This window comes from Hypanus sabinus, chromosome 1 (genome assembly GCF_030144855.1).
Source record: "Hypanus sabinus isolate sHypSab1 chromosome 1, sHypSab1.hap1, whole genome shotgun sequence".
Classification (NCBI taxonomy): Eukaryota; Metazoa; Chordata; class Chondrichthyes; order Myliobatiformes; family Dasyatidae; genus Hypanus; species Hypanus sabinus.
In genome coordinates this window covers 191,765,679-191,781,881 of record NC_082706.1, presented here as the reverse complement: position 1 = coordinate 191,781,881, position 16,203 = coordinate 191,765,679, and the positions used below count along the sequence as shown (strand labels likewise).

At 42.6% G+C, this 16,203-nt stretch overlaps 1 protein-coding gene across 1 annotated transcript in view; it reads left to right on the top strand.

Annotated features, from left to right (window-relative positions):
- The window catches only part of sybu (syntabulin (syntaxin-interacting)), a 128,897-nt gene that overhangs the window by 52,719 nt on the left and 59,975 nt on the right, over window positions 1-16,203 (top strand). The window contains exon 4 of the mRNA XM_059983977.1: window positions 9,136-9,330. Coding sequence (XP_059839960.1) covers window positions 9,136-9,330 — 195 coding nt within the window. The remainder of the gene's footprint in view (window positions 1-9,135; window positions 9,331-16,203) is intronic.

The window sequence follows — 16,203 nt, the reverse complement described above, 5'->3', positions numbered from 1 at the left end:
TTCCTGTTTGTCTAACTCCTGCTCCAATCATATTGCTTCCTCAGCACCACCTATTTGTGTATCATCTGCAAGCTTTGCCACAAAGCCATCAATTCCACTATCTAAATCATTGAGAAACAATGTAAAAACCAGAGGTCTCAATACTGATCCCAGAGGAACATCACGAATCACTGGCAGCCAACTAGAAAAGGCCCCCTTTTTCCCATTTGCTGCCTCCTACCTGTAAGCCATTCCTCTATCCATGCCAGTATATTTCCTATAAAGCCATAGGATTTTATCTTGTTAAGCAGCCTCATGAGTGGTACCTTATTAAATGCTTTCTGAAAATCCAACTAAATGACCTCCACTGCCTCTCCTTTGTCCAGCCTGCTTATTAATTCCTAAATTAACTCTTAACAGATTTGTCAGACAATATTTCCCTTCATAGAAATCATAATGGCTTTGACTTATTTTATCATTAGTCTCCAAGTACCTCAAAACCTCATGCTTAATAGTAGACTCCAACACTTTCTAAGCCACTGAAGCTAGGCTAACTAGCCTATAATTTCCTTTCTTTTGCCTTCCTCACTTTTAAAAAGTGGAGTGACATTTGCAATTTTCCAGTCTTCTGGAACCATGCCAGAATCAAGTGATTGATGAAAAATCATGATCATCCATTATCTCTCCAGCAATCTCTCCCAGAACTCTGGGATGTAGTACACCTGGTCCAGGTGACTTCTCCACCTTAAAACCTTTGAGTTTGCCTAGTGCATTCTCCTTTGTAATAGCAATGGGACTCACTCCTACTCCCTGACACTCACGGACCTCTGGCACACTGCTAGTGTCTTCCACAGTAAAGGCGATTCAAAGTACTAATTAAGTTCATCTGCCATTTCTTTGTCCACCATTACTACCTCACCAGCATCATTTTCCAGTAGTTCCAATATCAACTCACCTCCCTTTTACTCTTTATATAACTGGAAGAAACTTTTGGTATCATGCTTTATATAATTGGCTGGTTTGCCCTCATGTTTTATCTTTTCCCTTCTTATAGTTTTTTTTAGTTGCCTTTTGTTGGATTTTAAAAGCTTCCCAATCATTCAACTTCCCATTCACTTTTGCTACCTTATATGCCCCTTCCTGGGCTTTTATGCAGTCCTTAACTTCCCTTGTCAGCCACGGTCGCCATTTGAGAACTACTACTTCTGTGGGGCATATCTACCCTGCACCTTGTGAACTATTCGCAGAAACTTCAGCCACCTCTGCACTGCTGTCATCCCTGCCAGTATCATCCTGCAGTCCACCTGGGCAAGCTCCTCTCTCGTGTCTCTGTACTTCCCTTTATTCCATTGCGATACTGATACGTGTGAGTTATGCTTCTTGCTCTCAAATTACAGTATGAATTCAGTCATATTATGATTGGTGAACGTGTGCAATTCATTGACTCATGCGGTGAAGTCATTGCATATATTTAAAGCCGAGATTAGTAAGTTCTTGATTAATAAAGATGTCAAAGGTTTTGGGGAGATGGCAGGAGAATGGGGCTGTGTGGGATAACAAATCAGCCATGATGGAGTGGCAGGATAGACTGAATAAGCTGACTGGCTTAATTCTGTGCCTGTGTCTTGTGGTCATGAATAGTAAGGTGTCAAATGTTATGGGGAGAAGCAAGAAGAACAGGGTTGTGAGGGACTAGAAATCAGCCATGATCGAATGGTAGTGCACTCAGTGGGCCGAAAGGGCTAATTCTACTTCCATGTCTAATGATCTAAGTCTGCATCGGGTTCCCATGTCTCTGTAAAACTGACCCAGCACTCAGTGAAAAATTCTCATTATGCTTATTCAGATTTATGCTTATTCAGTTTTGGCTTCTAAATCTACTTCATCCATGCTTCTGAAAAGTGAATCCATTTCACCTGAAATGTGGATCGACATCCCTCATTTCGCATTTGGTTCATTTACTTTAAGTCCGCCTTTTCACGTTACTGGCGGTTGTAGTTTTGGAAATCGAGTCACCTTAGCATCTCACGATTGCCACCATGTCCAATAAGTTTCCGCTGACAAGGAGAGTTCCAGCTTTTCAATTCAGTCCATGAAATTAGCAACTTCAGCTGTGATATCATTCTAATAAATGTCTTCTACATACTTTCCAAGGACATGACAGCCTTGTGGTCCACAATACTTCAGCTGAGATTTATCCAGTATATATGAAGGTCAGGCATAACTTCCTTCCTTTTGTGCTGCGTTTATAAATTTTATGGCTCTATGCATGTTAAACACCAGTTTTTCCTGCGCTCTCCCCTTTAAGTACTTGAAAACTACATCAATCTTTCTGTTCCAACCCTCTTTAAAATTGTACTGCCTGGTTCAGATTCTTAATCCAAATTCTTCCAACCAAAATGTACAAATCCACACTTCATCAATCAGAAAACGTTTATGTTGCTAGCCTGATCAGCTGTTCCTCAAGTTTTGTTACTATTTTCATTGTTTATTACATTATCAAATTTCATATCATCTGAAGACTCTGCAAGTATGTGCTGGATATTCAAGTTTAGGTCATTAATAGATGTGAGATCTCTTTGGTGTATTTAACTAATGTACCGCTATATCTTTCTTTCACAAACTCTCAGTTGAAAGAGAAACCTACTTGTTTCCTTTTTGAACAAAGAGCCCTGTAGTCTGGGGGGGGGGGGGGGGGGGTCCCAACCTCTTTTGTGACATGGACCACCACCTTTAATTGAGGAGTCGAAGACTCCAGGTTGGAAACCCCTGCTGTAGACACTGTAGGCGGTTTGCTGTTTTGAATGAGTCATAAAGTGTATGAGGTCTTTTCATTCATTATTGGTTGATGTCCTAGTCATCTCCTTTGGGCCTTATTTTTTCCTGTTGCAATCTTCATGCCATCTGTGACTTGAGAAATCCAGCTCTACATCTGCTTTGATCTTTTGATCTTTAGTTTCCTATAGTAGCCTGATACTTTAAAAAAACAGTTGCCAACCATGAACCCAAGATATATGTCAGAAGTCCTGTGGAGTTTTGTCAAGGGTAATTAGTGAATATGCCGTAGACTTGGAGTGAACACAAAATGCTTGAGTACAAACGTAAAGTTTGTAAGGTGTAGGTGAAGTCTAATTTGGAGTATTCAGTGCAGATCTGGTCACCTACGTATAGGAAAGCTGTTAATAAGATTGAAAGAGTACAGAGAAAATTTACAAGGATCTTGCCGGGTTTTGAGCCCCTGAGTTATAGGGAAAGGTCGAATACGTTAGGACTTTAATCCCTGAATTGTTGAAGAGTGAGTGGAGATTTGAATGAGATATACAAAATTATGGGGGTATAGAAAAGGTTAATGCAAGCAGGCTTTTTCCACTACAGTTGAGTGAGACCAGTCCAAGAGATCATAGGTTAAGAGTGAGAGGTGAAATATTTAAGAGTAACTTCATTCAGAGGGAGTTGTGTGTATGTGTGGAATGAGTTACCAATGGAAGTGGCAAATACTGGTTTGATTTCAACATTTAAGAGAAATTTGGATGACTACATAGGTTAGAGGTGCATGGAGGGCTATGGTTCAGGTTTGGGTGGACGGGACTAGGCAGAATAACAGTCGTCATTGGAGACTCTATAGTCAGGGGAGCAGACAGGAGATTTTGTGGATGTGACAAGGTTTGTTGCCTCCTGGGTGCCAGGATCCGGGATGTCTCCGACCGGGTGCATGACATCCTGGTACGAGAGGGAAAGCAACCAGAAGTCGTGATACATGTTGGGACCAATGACACAGGCAGGAAGACGGATGAGGTCCTGAAGTGTGAGTTTCAGAAACTAGGCAGAAGGCTGAAGAACAGGACCTCAAGGGTGGCATTCTCAGGATTGCTGCCAGTACTACGTGATAGTGATGGTAAGAATTGGAGGAGATGGCAGTTGAATGCGTGGCTGAGGAGTTGGTGCAGGGGGCAGGGTTTTAGATTTTTGGACCATTGGGATCTTTTCTGGGGAAGGTGGGACCTGTACAGATTGGATGGGTTGCACCTGAACTCGAGGGGGAGCAATATCCTTGCTGGTAGGTTTGCTAGCATGGTTCAGGAGGGTTTAAACTAATTTGCAAGGGGGATGGGACCCAGAGCAATAGAGCAGTGAAAGAAGTGCATGGAGTAAAGCCAGATCTAACATGTAGAGAGGCTTTGAGGAAAGAGCAGCAGAATAAAGGGTATAAAGGTAGTAAGGTAGCAGGGCTAAAGTGTATGTACTTCAATGCAAGAAGCATCAGGAACAAAGGTGATGAACTGAGAGCTTGGATACATACATGGAGTTATGATGTAGTAGCCATTAAGGAGACTTGGCTGGCACCAGGGCAGGAATGGATTCTCAATATTCCTGGATTTCAGTGCTTTAAAAGGAATGGGGGGGAGGGGAGGAGGTGTGGCATTACTGGTCAGGGATACTATTACAGCTGCAGAAAGAGTCGGTAATGTAGCAGCATCCTCTTTTGAGTCAGTATGGGTGGAAGTCAGGAACAGGAAGGGAGCAGTTACTCTACTGGGGATATTCTATAGGCCCCCGGTAGCAGCAGAGATACTGAGGAGCAGATTGGGAGGCAGATTTTGGAAAGGTGCAAAAATAACAGGGTTGTTATCATGGGTGACTTTAACTTCACTAATATTGATTGGCACTTGATTAGTTCCAAGGGTTTAGATGGGGCAGAGTTTGTTAAGTGTGTCCAGGATGGATTCCTTACACAGTACGTTGACAGGCAGACTAGGGGGAATGCCATACTAGATCTAGTATTAGGTAATGAACCGGGTCAGGTCACAGATCTGTCAGTGGGTGAGCATCTGGGGGACAGTGATCACCGCTCCCTGACCTTTAGCATTATCATGGAAAAGGATAGAATCATAGAGAGGACAGGAAAATTTTTAATTGGGGAAGGACAAATTATGAGGCTATAAGGCTAGAACTTGCAGGTGTGAATTGGGATGACGTTTTTGCAGGGAAATGTACTATGGACATGTGGTCGATGTTTAGGGATCTCTTGCAGGATGTTAGGGATAAATTTGTCCCAGTGAGGAAGATTAAGAATGGTAGGGTGAAGAAACCATGGGTGACAAGTGAAGTGGAAAATCTAGTCAGGTGGAAGAAGGCAGCATACATGAGGTTTAGGAAGCAAGGATCAGATTGGTCTATTGAGGAATATAGGGTAGCAAAAAAGGAGCTTAAGAAGGGGCTGAGAAGAGCAAGAAGGGGTCATGAGAAGGCCTTGGTGAGTAGGGTAAAGGAAAACCACAAGGCATTCCTCAATTAAGTGAAGAACAAAAGGATGACAGGAGTGAAGGTAGGACCGATTAGAGATAAAAGTGGGAAGATGTGCCTGGAGGCTGTGGAAGTGAGCGAGGTCCTCAATGAATACTTCTCTTTGGTATTCACCACTGAGAGGGAACTTGATGATGGTGAGGACAATATGAGTGAGATTGATGTTCTGGAGCATGTTTATATTAAGGGAGAGGAGGTGTTGGAGTTGTTAAAATATATTAGGACGGATAAGTCCCCGGGGCCTGACGGAATATTCACCAGGCTGCTCCACGAGGCGAGGGAAGAGATTGCTGAGCCTCTGCCTAGGATCTTTATATCCTCGTTGTCCATGGGAATGGTACCGGAGGATCGGAGGGAGGCGAATGTTGTCCCTTTGTTCAAAAAAAGTAGTAGGGATAGTCTGGGTAATTATAAACCAGTGAGCCTTACATGTGTGGTGGGAAAGCTGTTGGAAAAGTTTCTTAGAGATAGGATCTATGGGCATTTAGAGAATCATGGTCTGATCAGAGACAGTCAGCATGGCTTTGTGAAGGGCAGATCATGCCTAACAAGCCTGATAGAGTTCTTTGAGGAGGTGACCAGGCATATAAATGAGGGTAGCGCAGTGGATGTGATCTACATGGATTTTAGTAAGGCATTTGACAAGGTTCCACACGGTAGGCTTATTCAGAAAGTCAGAAGGCATGGGATCCAGGGAAGTTTGGCCAGGAGGATTCAGAATTGGTTTGCCTGCAGAAGGCAGAGTGTTGTGGTGGAGGGAGTACATTCAGATTGGAGGATTGTGACTAGTGGTGTCCCACAAGGATCTGTTCTGGGACCTCTACTTTTTGTGATTTTTATTAACGACTTGGATGTGGGAGTAGAAGGGTGGATTGGCAAGTTTGCAGATGACACAAAGACTGGTGGTATTGTAGATAGTGTAGAGGATTGTCAAAGATTGCAGAGAGACATTGATAGGATGCAGAAGTGGGCTGAGAAGTGGCAGATGGAGTTCAACCCGGAGAAGTGTGAGGTGGTACACTTTGGAAGGACAAACTCCAAGACAGAGTACAAAGTAAATGGCAGGATACTTAGTAGTGTGGAGGTGCAGAGGGATCTGGGGGTACATGTCCACGGATCCCTGAAAATTGCCTCACAGGTAGATAGGGTAGTTAAGAAAGCTTATGGGGTGTTAGTTTTCAGATGTCGAGGGATAGAGTTTAAGAGACGCGATGTAATGATGCAGCTCTATAAAACTCTGGTTAGGCCACACTTGGAGTACTGTGTCCAGTTCTGGTCGCCTCACGATAAGAAGGATGTGAAAGCATTGGAAAGGGTACAGAGGAGATTTACCAGGATGCTGCCTGGTTTAGAGAGTGTGCATTATGATCAGAGATTAAGGGAGCTAGGGCTTTACTCTTTGGAGAGAAGATGAGAGGAGACATGATAGAGCTGTACAAGATATTAAGAGGAATAGACAGAGTGGACAGCCAGCGCCTCTTCCCCAGGGCACCACTGCTCAGTACAAGGGGACATGGCTTTAAGTTAAGGGGAGGGAAGTTCAAGGGGGATATTAGAGGAAGATTTTTCACTCGGAGAGTGGTTGATGCATGGAATGCACTGCCTGAGTCAGTGGTGGAGACATATACACTAGTGAAGTTTAAGAGACTACTAGACAGGTGTATGGAGGAATTTAAGGTGGGGGGTTATATGGGAGGCAGGGTTTGAGGATTGGCACAACATTGTGGGCTGAAGGGCCTGTAATGTGCTGTAGTGCTTTACGAATATGCCGTAGATTGGAGTGAGCACAAAATGGTGAACTTCCATTTATAGCACACCACAAAGAGCAAAGCAGTTAGAACATGCATTCCATCAGTGAAAAAACATGGACGTATTTGCTCAATGAGATTCAGCTAAACATTCATTCACATGGTTTCTCAACCCTATATACAGCAGTTTACACTGGGGAAAACAGAACAAACCTCAAATCGATGACAGTATCAAAGCTGCTGCATTACTTACAGCCATTCCGTCCAAATACTGCATTTGCGCTCAAATGAGTTCCAAAGGGAGTATTTCAAAAACTGCTTTCATATATTTCAGGTGCTATTGAATTATGAAAAAGTAAATGTTGTAACTCAAAATTGATGGTGTGGATAGTCAGAGGCTTTTTTCTGCAAGGTTGAAATGGTTGCCACAAGAGGGCACAGGTTTAAGGTGCTGGGGAGTAGATACAGAGGAGATGTCAGGGGTAAGATTTTTACTTAAGCTGGAGTCTCTGTCACAAGAGAACTAGTAAGCATTCGGCACGGACTAGAAGGGCCAAGATGGCCTGTTTCCGTGCTGTAATTGTTATATGGTTATAACTATATTAGAAATACTAGGCACAGAGACAATGACACAGAGTGGTGAGTGTGTGGAATGGGCTGCCGGTAACGGTGGTGGAGGCGGATACGATAGGGTCTTTTAAGAGACTTTTAGACAGGTACATGGAGCTTAGAAAAATATAGGGCTATAGGTAAGCCTAGTAATTTCTAAGGTAGGGACATGCTCGGCACAACTTTGTGGGCCGAAGTGCCTGTAATTTGCTGGAGGTTTTCTGTTTCTATGTTTCTAAAATTAGTGTTCCAAATAGATAATAATAATAGAAGTTGAACATTTCATTGTCTCTGTGCCTAGTATTTCTAATATAGTTATAACCATATAACAATTACAGCACGGAAACAGGCCATCTTGGCCCTTCTAGTCCGTGCCGAATGCTTACTAGTTCTCCTCTTGTGACAGAGACTCCAGCCTAAGAACTTTACATTTTTAGAGAACCTATCACAATATATTTTTTCCCCAGTGTTCAGTAACTTTGAACATTTGTTGTTACCTACCAGTATCCTGCTGTGAATTTGCCTGGTTTTCTTTTGAGTGGCTGATGGCCTTTTGAAAAGTAAAGCAGAGATTCCTGGGTGTAAATTCTCAGGATTGCCCGGATACTTTTGAAAGTCATTGCACAGTAAAATAAAAGCAACTGAGAGAGTAATGGTGTCAGTTATCAAAGAATGAAAGGTATATGGGGTTTCACAGGAGCCTGATAGCTGAACTTCATTTGAATAACAAAGGCTGTCAATTGGACAGATTAACATCCTGATTAAGAGATGTAAGAATTTGGCCTTGGGCGACAGCAGCCATTGAGTGGGTCCTGCTGGTGGAGGCTGGGTGCCAATGGCATTGGTGGTATCTGAAACACACAAACCAAAATAAATGCTTGACGAAGATGGCAGAGCTTGTCATTGAAATGTTGGTTGTAATCGATACCTGTACCCGGCTGGAAATCTGAGAAGAGTTTGTTCTCTGACTTATGGAGAACGCTAGGCATTGAGGCTGAGGAGGGGGGAAGAAAAAGGATCAGCCAAGACCGAATGGCAGAGCAGATTCAACAGGCCAAATGGCCTAATTCTACTTTTATGCCTTATGATCTTATTTGCTAGACTATACCCTTTACCCAGTCACTGGTCCTCTGACATTCCAGTCTGACCTTCAATGGGATGACTCAATGGAGTAGCCACCACTGTGCCAGTCCCACAATCCTTCCAGTCGTTACCCTCTCACCAAGGCTAAAACTGAAAATCCATAGTATGCATACTGCTTTTACGATCATTATCTTCTGTGCCTCTTTAAAAAGAAGATTGATCTTACAGTGCAATGAGAAACACAACGTAAGTGATTTGACCCAACTTAATTCCAATGTCATTTATTTCTGGTCAAAAGTGCTGTTTAAATCAGAGTTTTAGTGTCTATAAAAAAACCTCTCCTTTCTACCCTTCATTTTCTGCTTGTTAGACTCTTCAATGTGATCATGTTCTTTGTTGATCTTTTGAGCAGATGATACTGGATGTCCCAGCAGCCAGTCGGTGTCCCCAGTGAAATCCCCTTCAAAGCTGACCAGTATTCTGTTAACCATTCCTACGGTGAATGAAGAAGAGAGAGGAAGGAAAATTGCCTCTGGAACTGTAACAGAGTGGAACGGTCAGCACATCAGACATAAGAGGGAGCAAAAGTCATGCCTGGTGCAGCCAGGTAAGGAACAGGACTTGAAGTTTATTTGTAAAATAATGGCACATATAATCTGATGGATGGGATTGTAAAAGTACTCTGTGAATTTGGTGCTTTTCTCCAGATTTAGAGCTGTTATGGGAGCTTTGTACAATTGCATGAGTAGCATTATAAATCTAGACTTTGAGTTAGATAATTTTAAATGAGTGTGATAACATTGTAATGGACAGTTTCATAACTCATTAAATTATGATCATTATAAATTATAATAATTGTGATTATATTTACTTAAACTGGGAAAATGTCCTGTATAAGTAATTATTTCTTTTAAGGAGCACTTGCAATCCTGGTCATGTCACATGACAACACAGTGCACAGTTCAAAGTAAATTTATTATCTAAGTACATATACGTCACCAAATACAACCCTGAGATTCATTTTCTCTGTGGGCAATCATAGTAAATGCCGTTCAAAGGAAGTTCATGAAAATGATTCTGGGATTGAAAGCCTTGTATGAGGAGTGTTCGATGGCTCTGGGCCTTTACTCACTGGAATTCAGAAGAATGGGGGGGGTGATTTCATTGAAACCTATCCACTGTTGAAAGGCCTTGATAGAGTGGACGTGGAGAGGATTCTTCCTATGGTAGGGGAGTTTAAGACCAGAGGACACAGCCTCAAATTACAGGGATGCCCTTTTAGAACAGAGATGAGGAGGAATTTCTTTAGCCAGAGAGTGGTGAATCTGTGGAATTCTTTGCCACAGGCGGCTATGGAGGCCAAGTCATTGGGTATATTTAAGGCAAAGATTGATAGGTTCTTGATCAGTCAGGGCATGAAGGGATATGGAGAGATAGCAGGAGATTAGGACTGAGAAGTAAAATATATCAGCCATGTGGAACAGTCTCGATGGGCTAAATGGCCTAATTTTATTATTATATCTTATCGTCTAACTACAATAGAATCAATGAAAGATTGCATCCTAAAGAATGGACAACAACCAATATGAAAAAAAAACACCAGTGGTGGTGGTATCACAGCATTTGAAAAATGTCTGTGAACTCAAGTCATTCCGAAAGAGTACATCATGCTGTAGCATTTGGTCTGCAGAAAGAGAGCAAAATAATAACCAAGTGAAAAGAATACAATGATCTGAGAATTTAATAATATGTTGCAAACAGTTGTGGGCATTAAAAAGACACGAGATTCCGCTGATGCTGGAAATCCAGAGTAACACAAGCAAAATGCTGGAGGAACTCAGGCCAGGCAGCATCTATGGAGGGAAATAAACAGCTGATGTTTTGAGCTGAGACCCTTCATCAGGACAGGAAAGGAAGAGGGTAATAGCCAGATGTGGGAGAAATAAGAAAGATGTTAACAGAATATTAGACGGATGATGTTGCAAAATATAATGGGAAAATTGCAAAATCTGAAATTATTTATTTCCGTCTATAGGTGCTGCGTCTAGTTTGTACCAAACAATTAATCTGCCTAGTCCCATTGACCTGCACCCGGACCATACCCCTCCATAACCCTCCCATCCATGTACTTATCCAAAGTTCTCTTAAATGCTGAAATCGAACCTGTATCCATCACTTCCACTGGTAGCTCGTTCCACACACTCATCAGCTTCTGAGTGAAGAGGTTCCCCCCATTTTCCCCTTAAACAATTAAACTTTCACCCTTAATCCATGGCCTCTAATTCTTGTCTCACCAAACCTCAGTGGAAAAAGCCTGCTTGCATTTGCCCTATCTATACCCCTTATAATTTTGTATACTTACATCAAATCTCCCCTCACTGTCCTATGGAGGGAATAAAGTCCTAACCTATTCAACCTTGCCCTATAACTCAGGTCCTCAAGCCCTGGCAACATGCTTGTAAATTTTCTCTGCACTCTTTCAGTCTTATTGATTTCTTTCCTGTAGTAGGTGACCAAAACTACACACAGCACTCCCGATTTTCCCAGAGCCATTCAAGCATCAGGTGAATGGTATTACTCCTTATAGTTATCTGCAAGTGCCTTATCACCAAAGACAAAGGCACCACCCTCCATCCAGCAACCTAATCATTTCCTCCTGACGCCAGTGTTACAGTGCCTCTTCAGTACATAGCAGCTACAGCGTGCACCAAGTCTGCTCGGGCAGGTCCGTCCGGACTTTGCACCTTGAAGGACAAGCTCAACAAGAACGATGATGAGATGGAGTACAGAGGAGCAGCTGGTGGACTGGTGTGAGAAGAGCAGCCTAAGCCTGAACGTGAAGAAGACCAAGGAAGTCAGTGTGGACTTGAGATGAAAGATCCCCCTCTCAATACGTGGCTCCTCTATGGAGAGGGTAAAGTGCACCAAGTTCCAGGGAGTTCACATCACGGGTGATCTCACCTAGTCCCTTAATATCATCTCCCTGAATAAGAAGGCACAGCAGCGCCTCCACTTCCTAAAAAGGTTAAGGCAAGCAAGGCTCCCCTTCCTCCTTCATAACTGCATTTTTCAGGATTACCATTGAGAACATTCAGTCAAGTTGCATCTCCATCTGGTCTGGGAGCAGTCGAGTATTGCACCAGGACTCCCTACAGAGAGAGGACTGTGAGAACAGCTGAGAGGATCATAGGGGTCTCCCTGCAGCGTCCTCTTTGACTTTCTACCATCAGGCGGGAGACGCTGATGCATCAAAACAAGAACAGTGAGGATGGGAAACTTTCTTCCCTCAGGCCATTGGGCTTCTGAATTTCCTGCCGCATCGTTTTCAGTGTCACAGGTTAATCTGTTCAGTACCTTAAGAAAATGTTTAATTTATGCACTTTGATTTGTTTATAAATGTGTAATCCATCTGTGGATGCCATCATTACTTTCATAAGTTACTGTGTGCTATGCGTGTATTATGTATGTATACTGCAGTGTTTTAGACCCTGGTTCACCCTGGTCTCATTTCTATATATATTATATGGTTATATGCATTATATACGAAGGTAAATGACCTTAAACTTGACTTGACTTGAAACCAGTTCTGGGAGAAATGAGGAAGATGCTATCAGAATATTAAACATGAGATGTTGCAAGATAGCTTTATAATGGGGAAATTATGAAACCTGACATTATTTAGTAAGGGCTGTGGGAGTTAGGATTGAAGGCTGTGGTTGACTTAAAGTGTAGAGTCATGATTTGGATAATAGGTGGACATAAAAGGAGATTGATAATTTTATGCAGAGGGATGGATCAGCTGGTGGTGATATTACAGGTTTGAAATCACTGACATATGTCATGAAATTGCTTGTTTGCAGCAAATTTAACATTTCTAAAATGGCAGTGAACTGAGGGGGATTGTGGTAAGAAAGGAGACTGGATCTAGAAATTGGTTAGTAATTAGTTCTTCATTGTGCTGAAAGAGAGGTCTGGCATTCTGGGTGTCTTAGGATGTCCTTACAGTGGTATCCAGCTTAGCGCTGCTGCTTCACTGTACTGCTGTGCGGTCTAACTCCTGCAGGTACAAAATTTGTTGTGCTTGGAGGGCATGTTTGTGTGTGGAGAAAGACATCTGGCATTCCCTCAGCAATGCAGAAGTAGTTTTGGTTGCTGCGTTTTCTGTCTCAGACTTCTCGACTGGGTGAGCAAAGCAGAGAGGCAGAGACAGCAGCTTCCATTGCATACTGCGTGAGGGGATGAGAGAGAGACTGAGATCCAGGCAGACTGTTGGCACACTGAGTCTGAATCCAGAATTCTGTCTTTGAAATCCTGCCACTTCAGTACAGTACCACATGTCAGCCAAGGTACGCCCTGAACTCCCCACTGCCGACTGGTGGCTTCGCCAACCTCAGCCTGTTTAGAACCCACAGTGGAACAGCCATCCGTGGGTTTTGGAAACAGATGGTTGAAGGATCTGCCCGGGCAGACTGCCTGGCAATGTTTAGAGGGTATGTTCGTGCTCGGGTAAATACTGAAAAGGAACATGCACAGTCCACGGCGACCTCAGAGGCGTTCCGGGACCATTGGACTCCGCGGGGTGTAAATGCCATCATTTTGGTTTAATGTGTATTGTCTATATGTAGTGAAGTAACTGTGTTAGTCACTGTTTTTGTAACGTTCTCCTTCGCGTGTAACGAAACGCCGAATTAAACGTCGAGATAAACCACAGTTAATAAGAACCAGATCGCAGTAAGATTAACCATTTACTGTTCACTCTTCACATTAACATATGGTGAAAACTGTTGATAAAACAGTACAAGATTGATACAGTATTTGTTCCTTCCTTAATATCACATTTCAATTGTAAATACTTGCAAAGGTGACTATAACTACATTACACTAAGGTGCAGTATACAGGGAGAGTTTACCTGCTCCATTGACTACTTTAAATACACTTCCATGCAAACTATCCGCGACTCTTTAACTAACGAAAGCATAAACATTATCTACCGTCGTTACTTCTAACAGGATCGGCATTAACATCTTAGTTCAATATATCGATTATCTATTAACTTACAGCGTTGCTCTCACTGTGATTTCTCATGCCTGCAAAACAACCTCTGCTCGGGTCTGCCTCGTGGTGAGCCCCCACCCTCGCGTTAATTCCAAACCGGTATTTTCCCACAAGACGCGGCGAAACCGGATGTGACGTCATCGCATGCCGATATATTTTACATGCAATGAATATACTTTAAACACTTCTAATTCTAACTAGAAAATACTATCGAATGAATTACTAAGCAAAAATATTATAAACTAAATAACTGTCGTAAAGACAGCACAGTTTTGTATATATTGTATAGCACCGATATTTGTAATAGAGGAATTTTGTTTAAAAAAAAGCGAGTCTCTGGATGTTGCTTTGGATTCAGTCCTGTGGTAATTGGTTTATGTATTTCAACTGGATCGATTGAACAATCCCCGAGAATAAGAAGATGGATTCCTGACCTCACAACCTACCTCGTAATGACTTTGCACCTTCTTGTCTATCTGCACTGCACTTTCTCACTCACTGTTGCACTTTATTCTGCACTCTGTGGTAACGAATTGATCGGTTTATATACAGTGGCTATAGGGTTGAGGAATGGGGCAGTTGATAAACAAGTCGATACGGTGTGTAGCAAGACTGTGAGGAAGGACAGGCAGATGATAGGGGCAAAATTGCAGTCAGTGGGATATGCTGAAGTATAACACGGGGGCAAAATCGAAAAGCTGATGAATACAGACTGTCGCTGTTATATTTGAATGCATGCGGTATATGGAATAAGGTAGATGATCTTGGCACAGCTAGAGACTGGCAGGTATGACATTGTGGGCGTCACTCAGTCATGGCTGAAAGAAGTTGAGACCTTAAAATCCAAGGGTACATATTGTATCAAAGGACAGGCAGATAGGCAGAGGGAGTGAGGTGGCTCTACTGGTTAATAAAAATTAAATCAAATCCTTATAAAGAGGTGACATAGAATAATGTAGAATCCTTGTGAGTAGAGTTAAGAAGCTGCAAAGGTAAAAAGACCATGATATGACTTCTATACAGGCCTTTAAAGAGTAGCCGGGCTGTGGGATATAAGTTACAATAGGAGGTAGAAAAGGCAGGTAAAAAGGGCATTGTTATGAAAGTCATGGGGGATTTCAGTATGCAGGTAGATCGGGAAAATCAGGTTGCAGCTGGATCCCAAGAGAGGGAATTTGTAGATTGCCTACTAGGTGGCTATTTAGAGCAGCTTGTGGTTGAGCCCACTAGGTAAGCAACAATTCTGGATTGGGTATTGTGTTAAGAAACAGAGTTGATAAAGAAGCAATAGACAGTAGGTGCAGGAGTAGGCCTTTCGGCCCTTCAAGCCAGCACCGCCATTCACTGTGATCATGGCTGATCATCCACAATCAGTACCCCATTCCTGCCCTCTCCCCATATCCCTTGACTCCGCTATCTATAAGAGCTCTATCTAACTCTTTCTTGAAAGCATCCAGGGAATTGGCCTCTAGAGCATTCCATAGATCCACAACTCTCTGGGTGAAAAAGTTTTTCCTCAACTCCGTTCTAAATGGCCTAACCCTTATTGTTAAACTGTGACCTCTGGTTCTGGACTCCACCAACATCGGGAACATGTTTCCTGCCTGTAGCATGTCCAATCCCTTAATAATCTTATATGTTTCAATCAGATCCGCTCTCATCCTTCTGTATTCCAGTGTATACAAGTCCAGTCACTCCAATCTTTCAACATTTTCAGCCCTTTCGAGGCAGTGATCGTAATCTGATAGACTTCACCTTGCAGATTGTGATATAAAAGAAATATTCTAAAGGGAGGATGGGGCAACTATGGTTGACCAAGGAAGTCAAAGACAGTAGTATAGGAAAAGTGAGGTCATGTGATGTACAGTAGCTGAAATTAGTAGGAAGTTAGAATCTGGGTTCTGAAAGAGGTCACTGAAGAGATTGTGGAGGCATTAGTAATGATCTTTCAAGAATCACTAGAATGGTTCCGGAAGCCTGGCTTCAGTGGTTGGGAAGATGTTGGAGTCCATAACTGAGAATGAGGTTTCCGGGTACTTGGAGGCACATGATAAAATAGGCCAAAGTCAGCATGGATTCCTAAAGAGGAAATCTTACCTGACAAATCTGTTGGAATGCTTTGAGGAAATAACAGGTAGGATAGACAAAGGAGAACCAGTCCATGTTATTTACTTGGATTTTCAGAAGGCCTTTGACAAGGCTGCTTAACGAGGTAAGAGATCATGGTATTACAGGAAAAATGCTATCATGGAAGATTGGCTGACTGGCAGGAGGCAGGAGGTATTTGGACTGCTTCTTTTCACATTATATGTCAGTGATTTAGATGACAGAATTGGTGGCTTTGTGACCAAGTTTGTGGATGATACAAAGATAGGTGGAGGTGCAGGTAGTGTTGAGGAGGCAGGGAAGTGGCAGATGGAATAT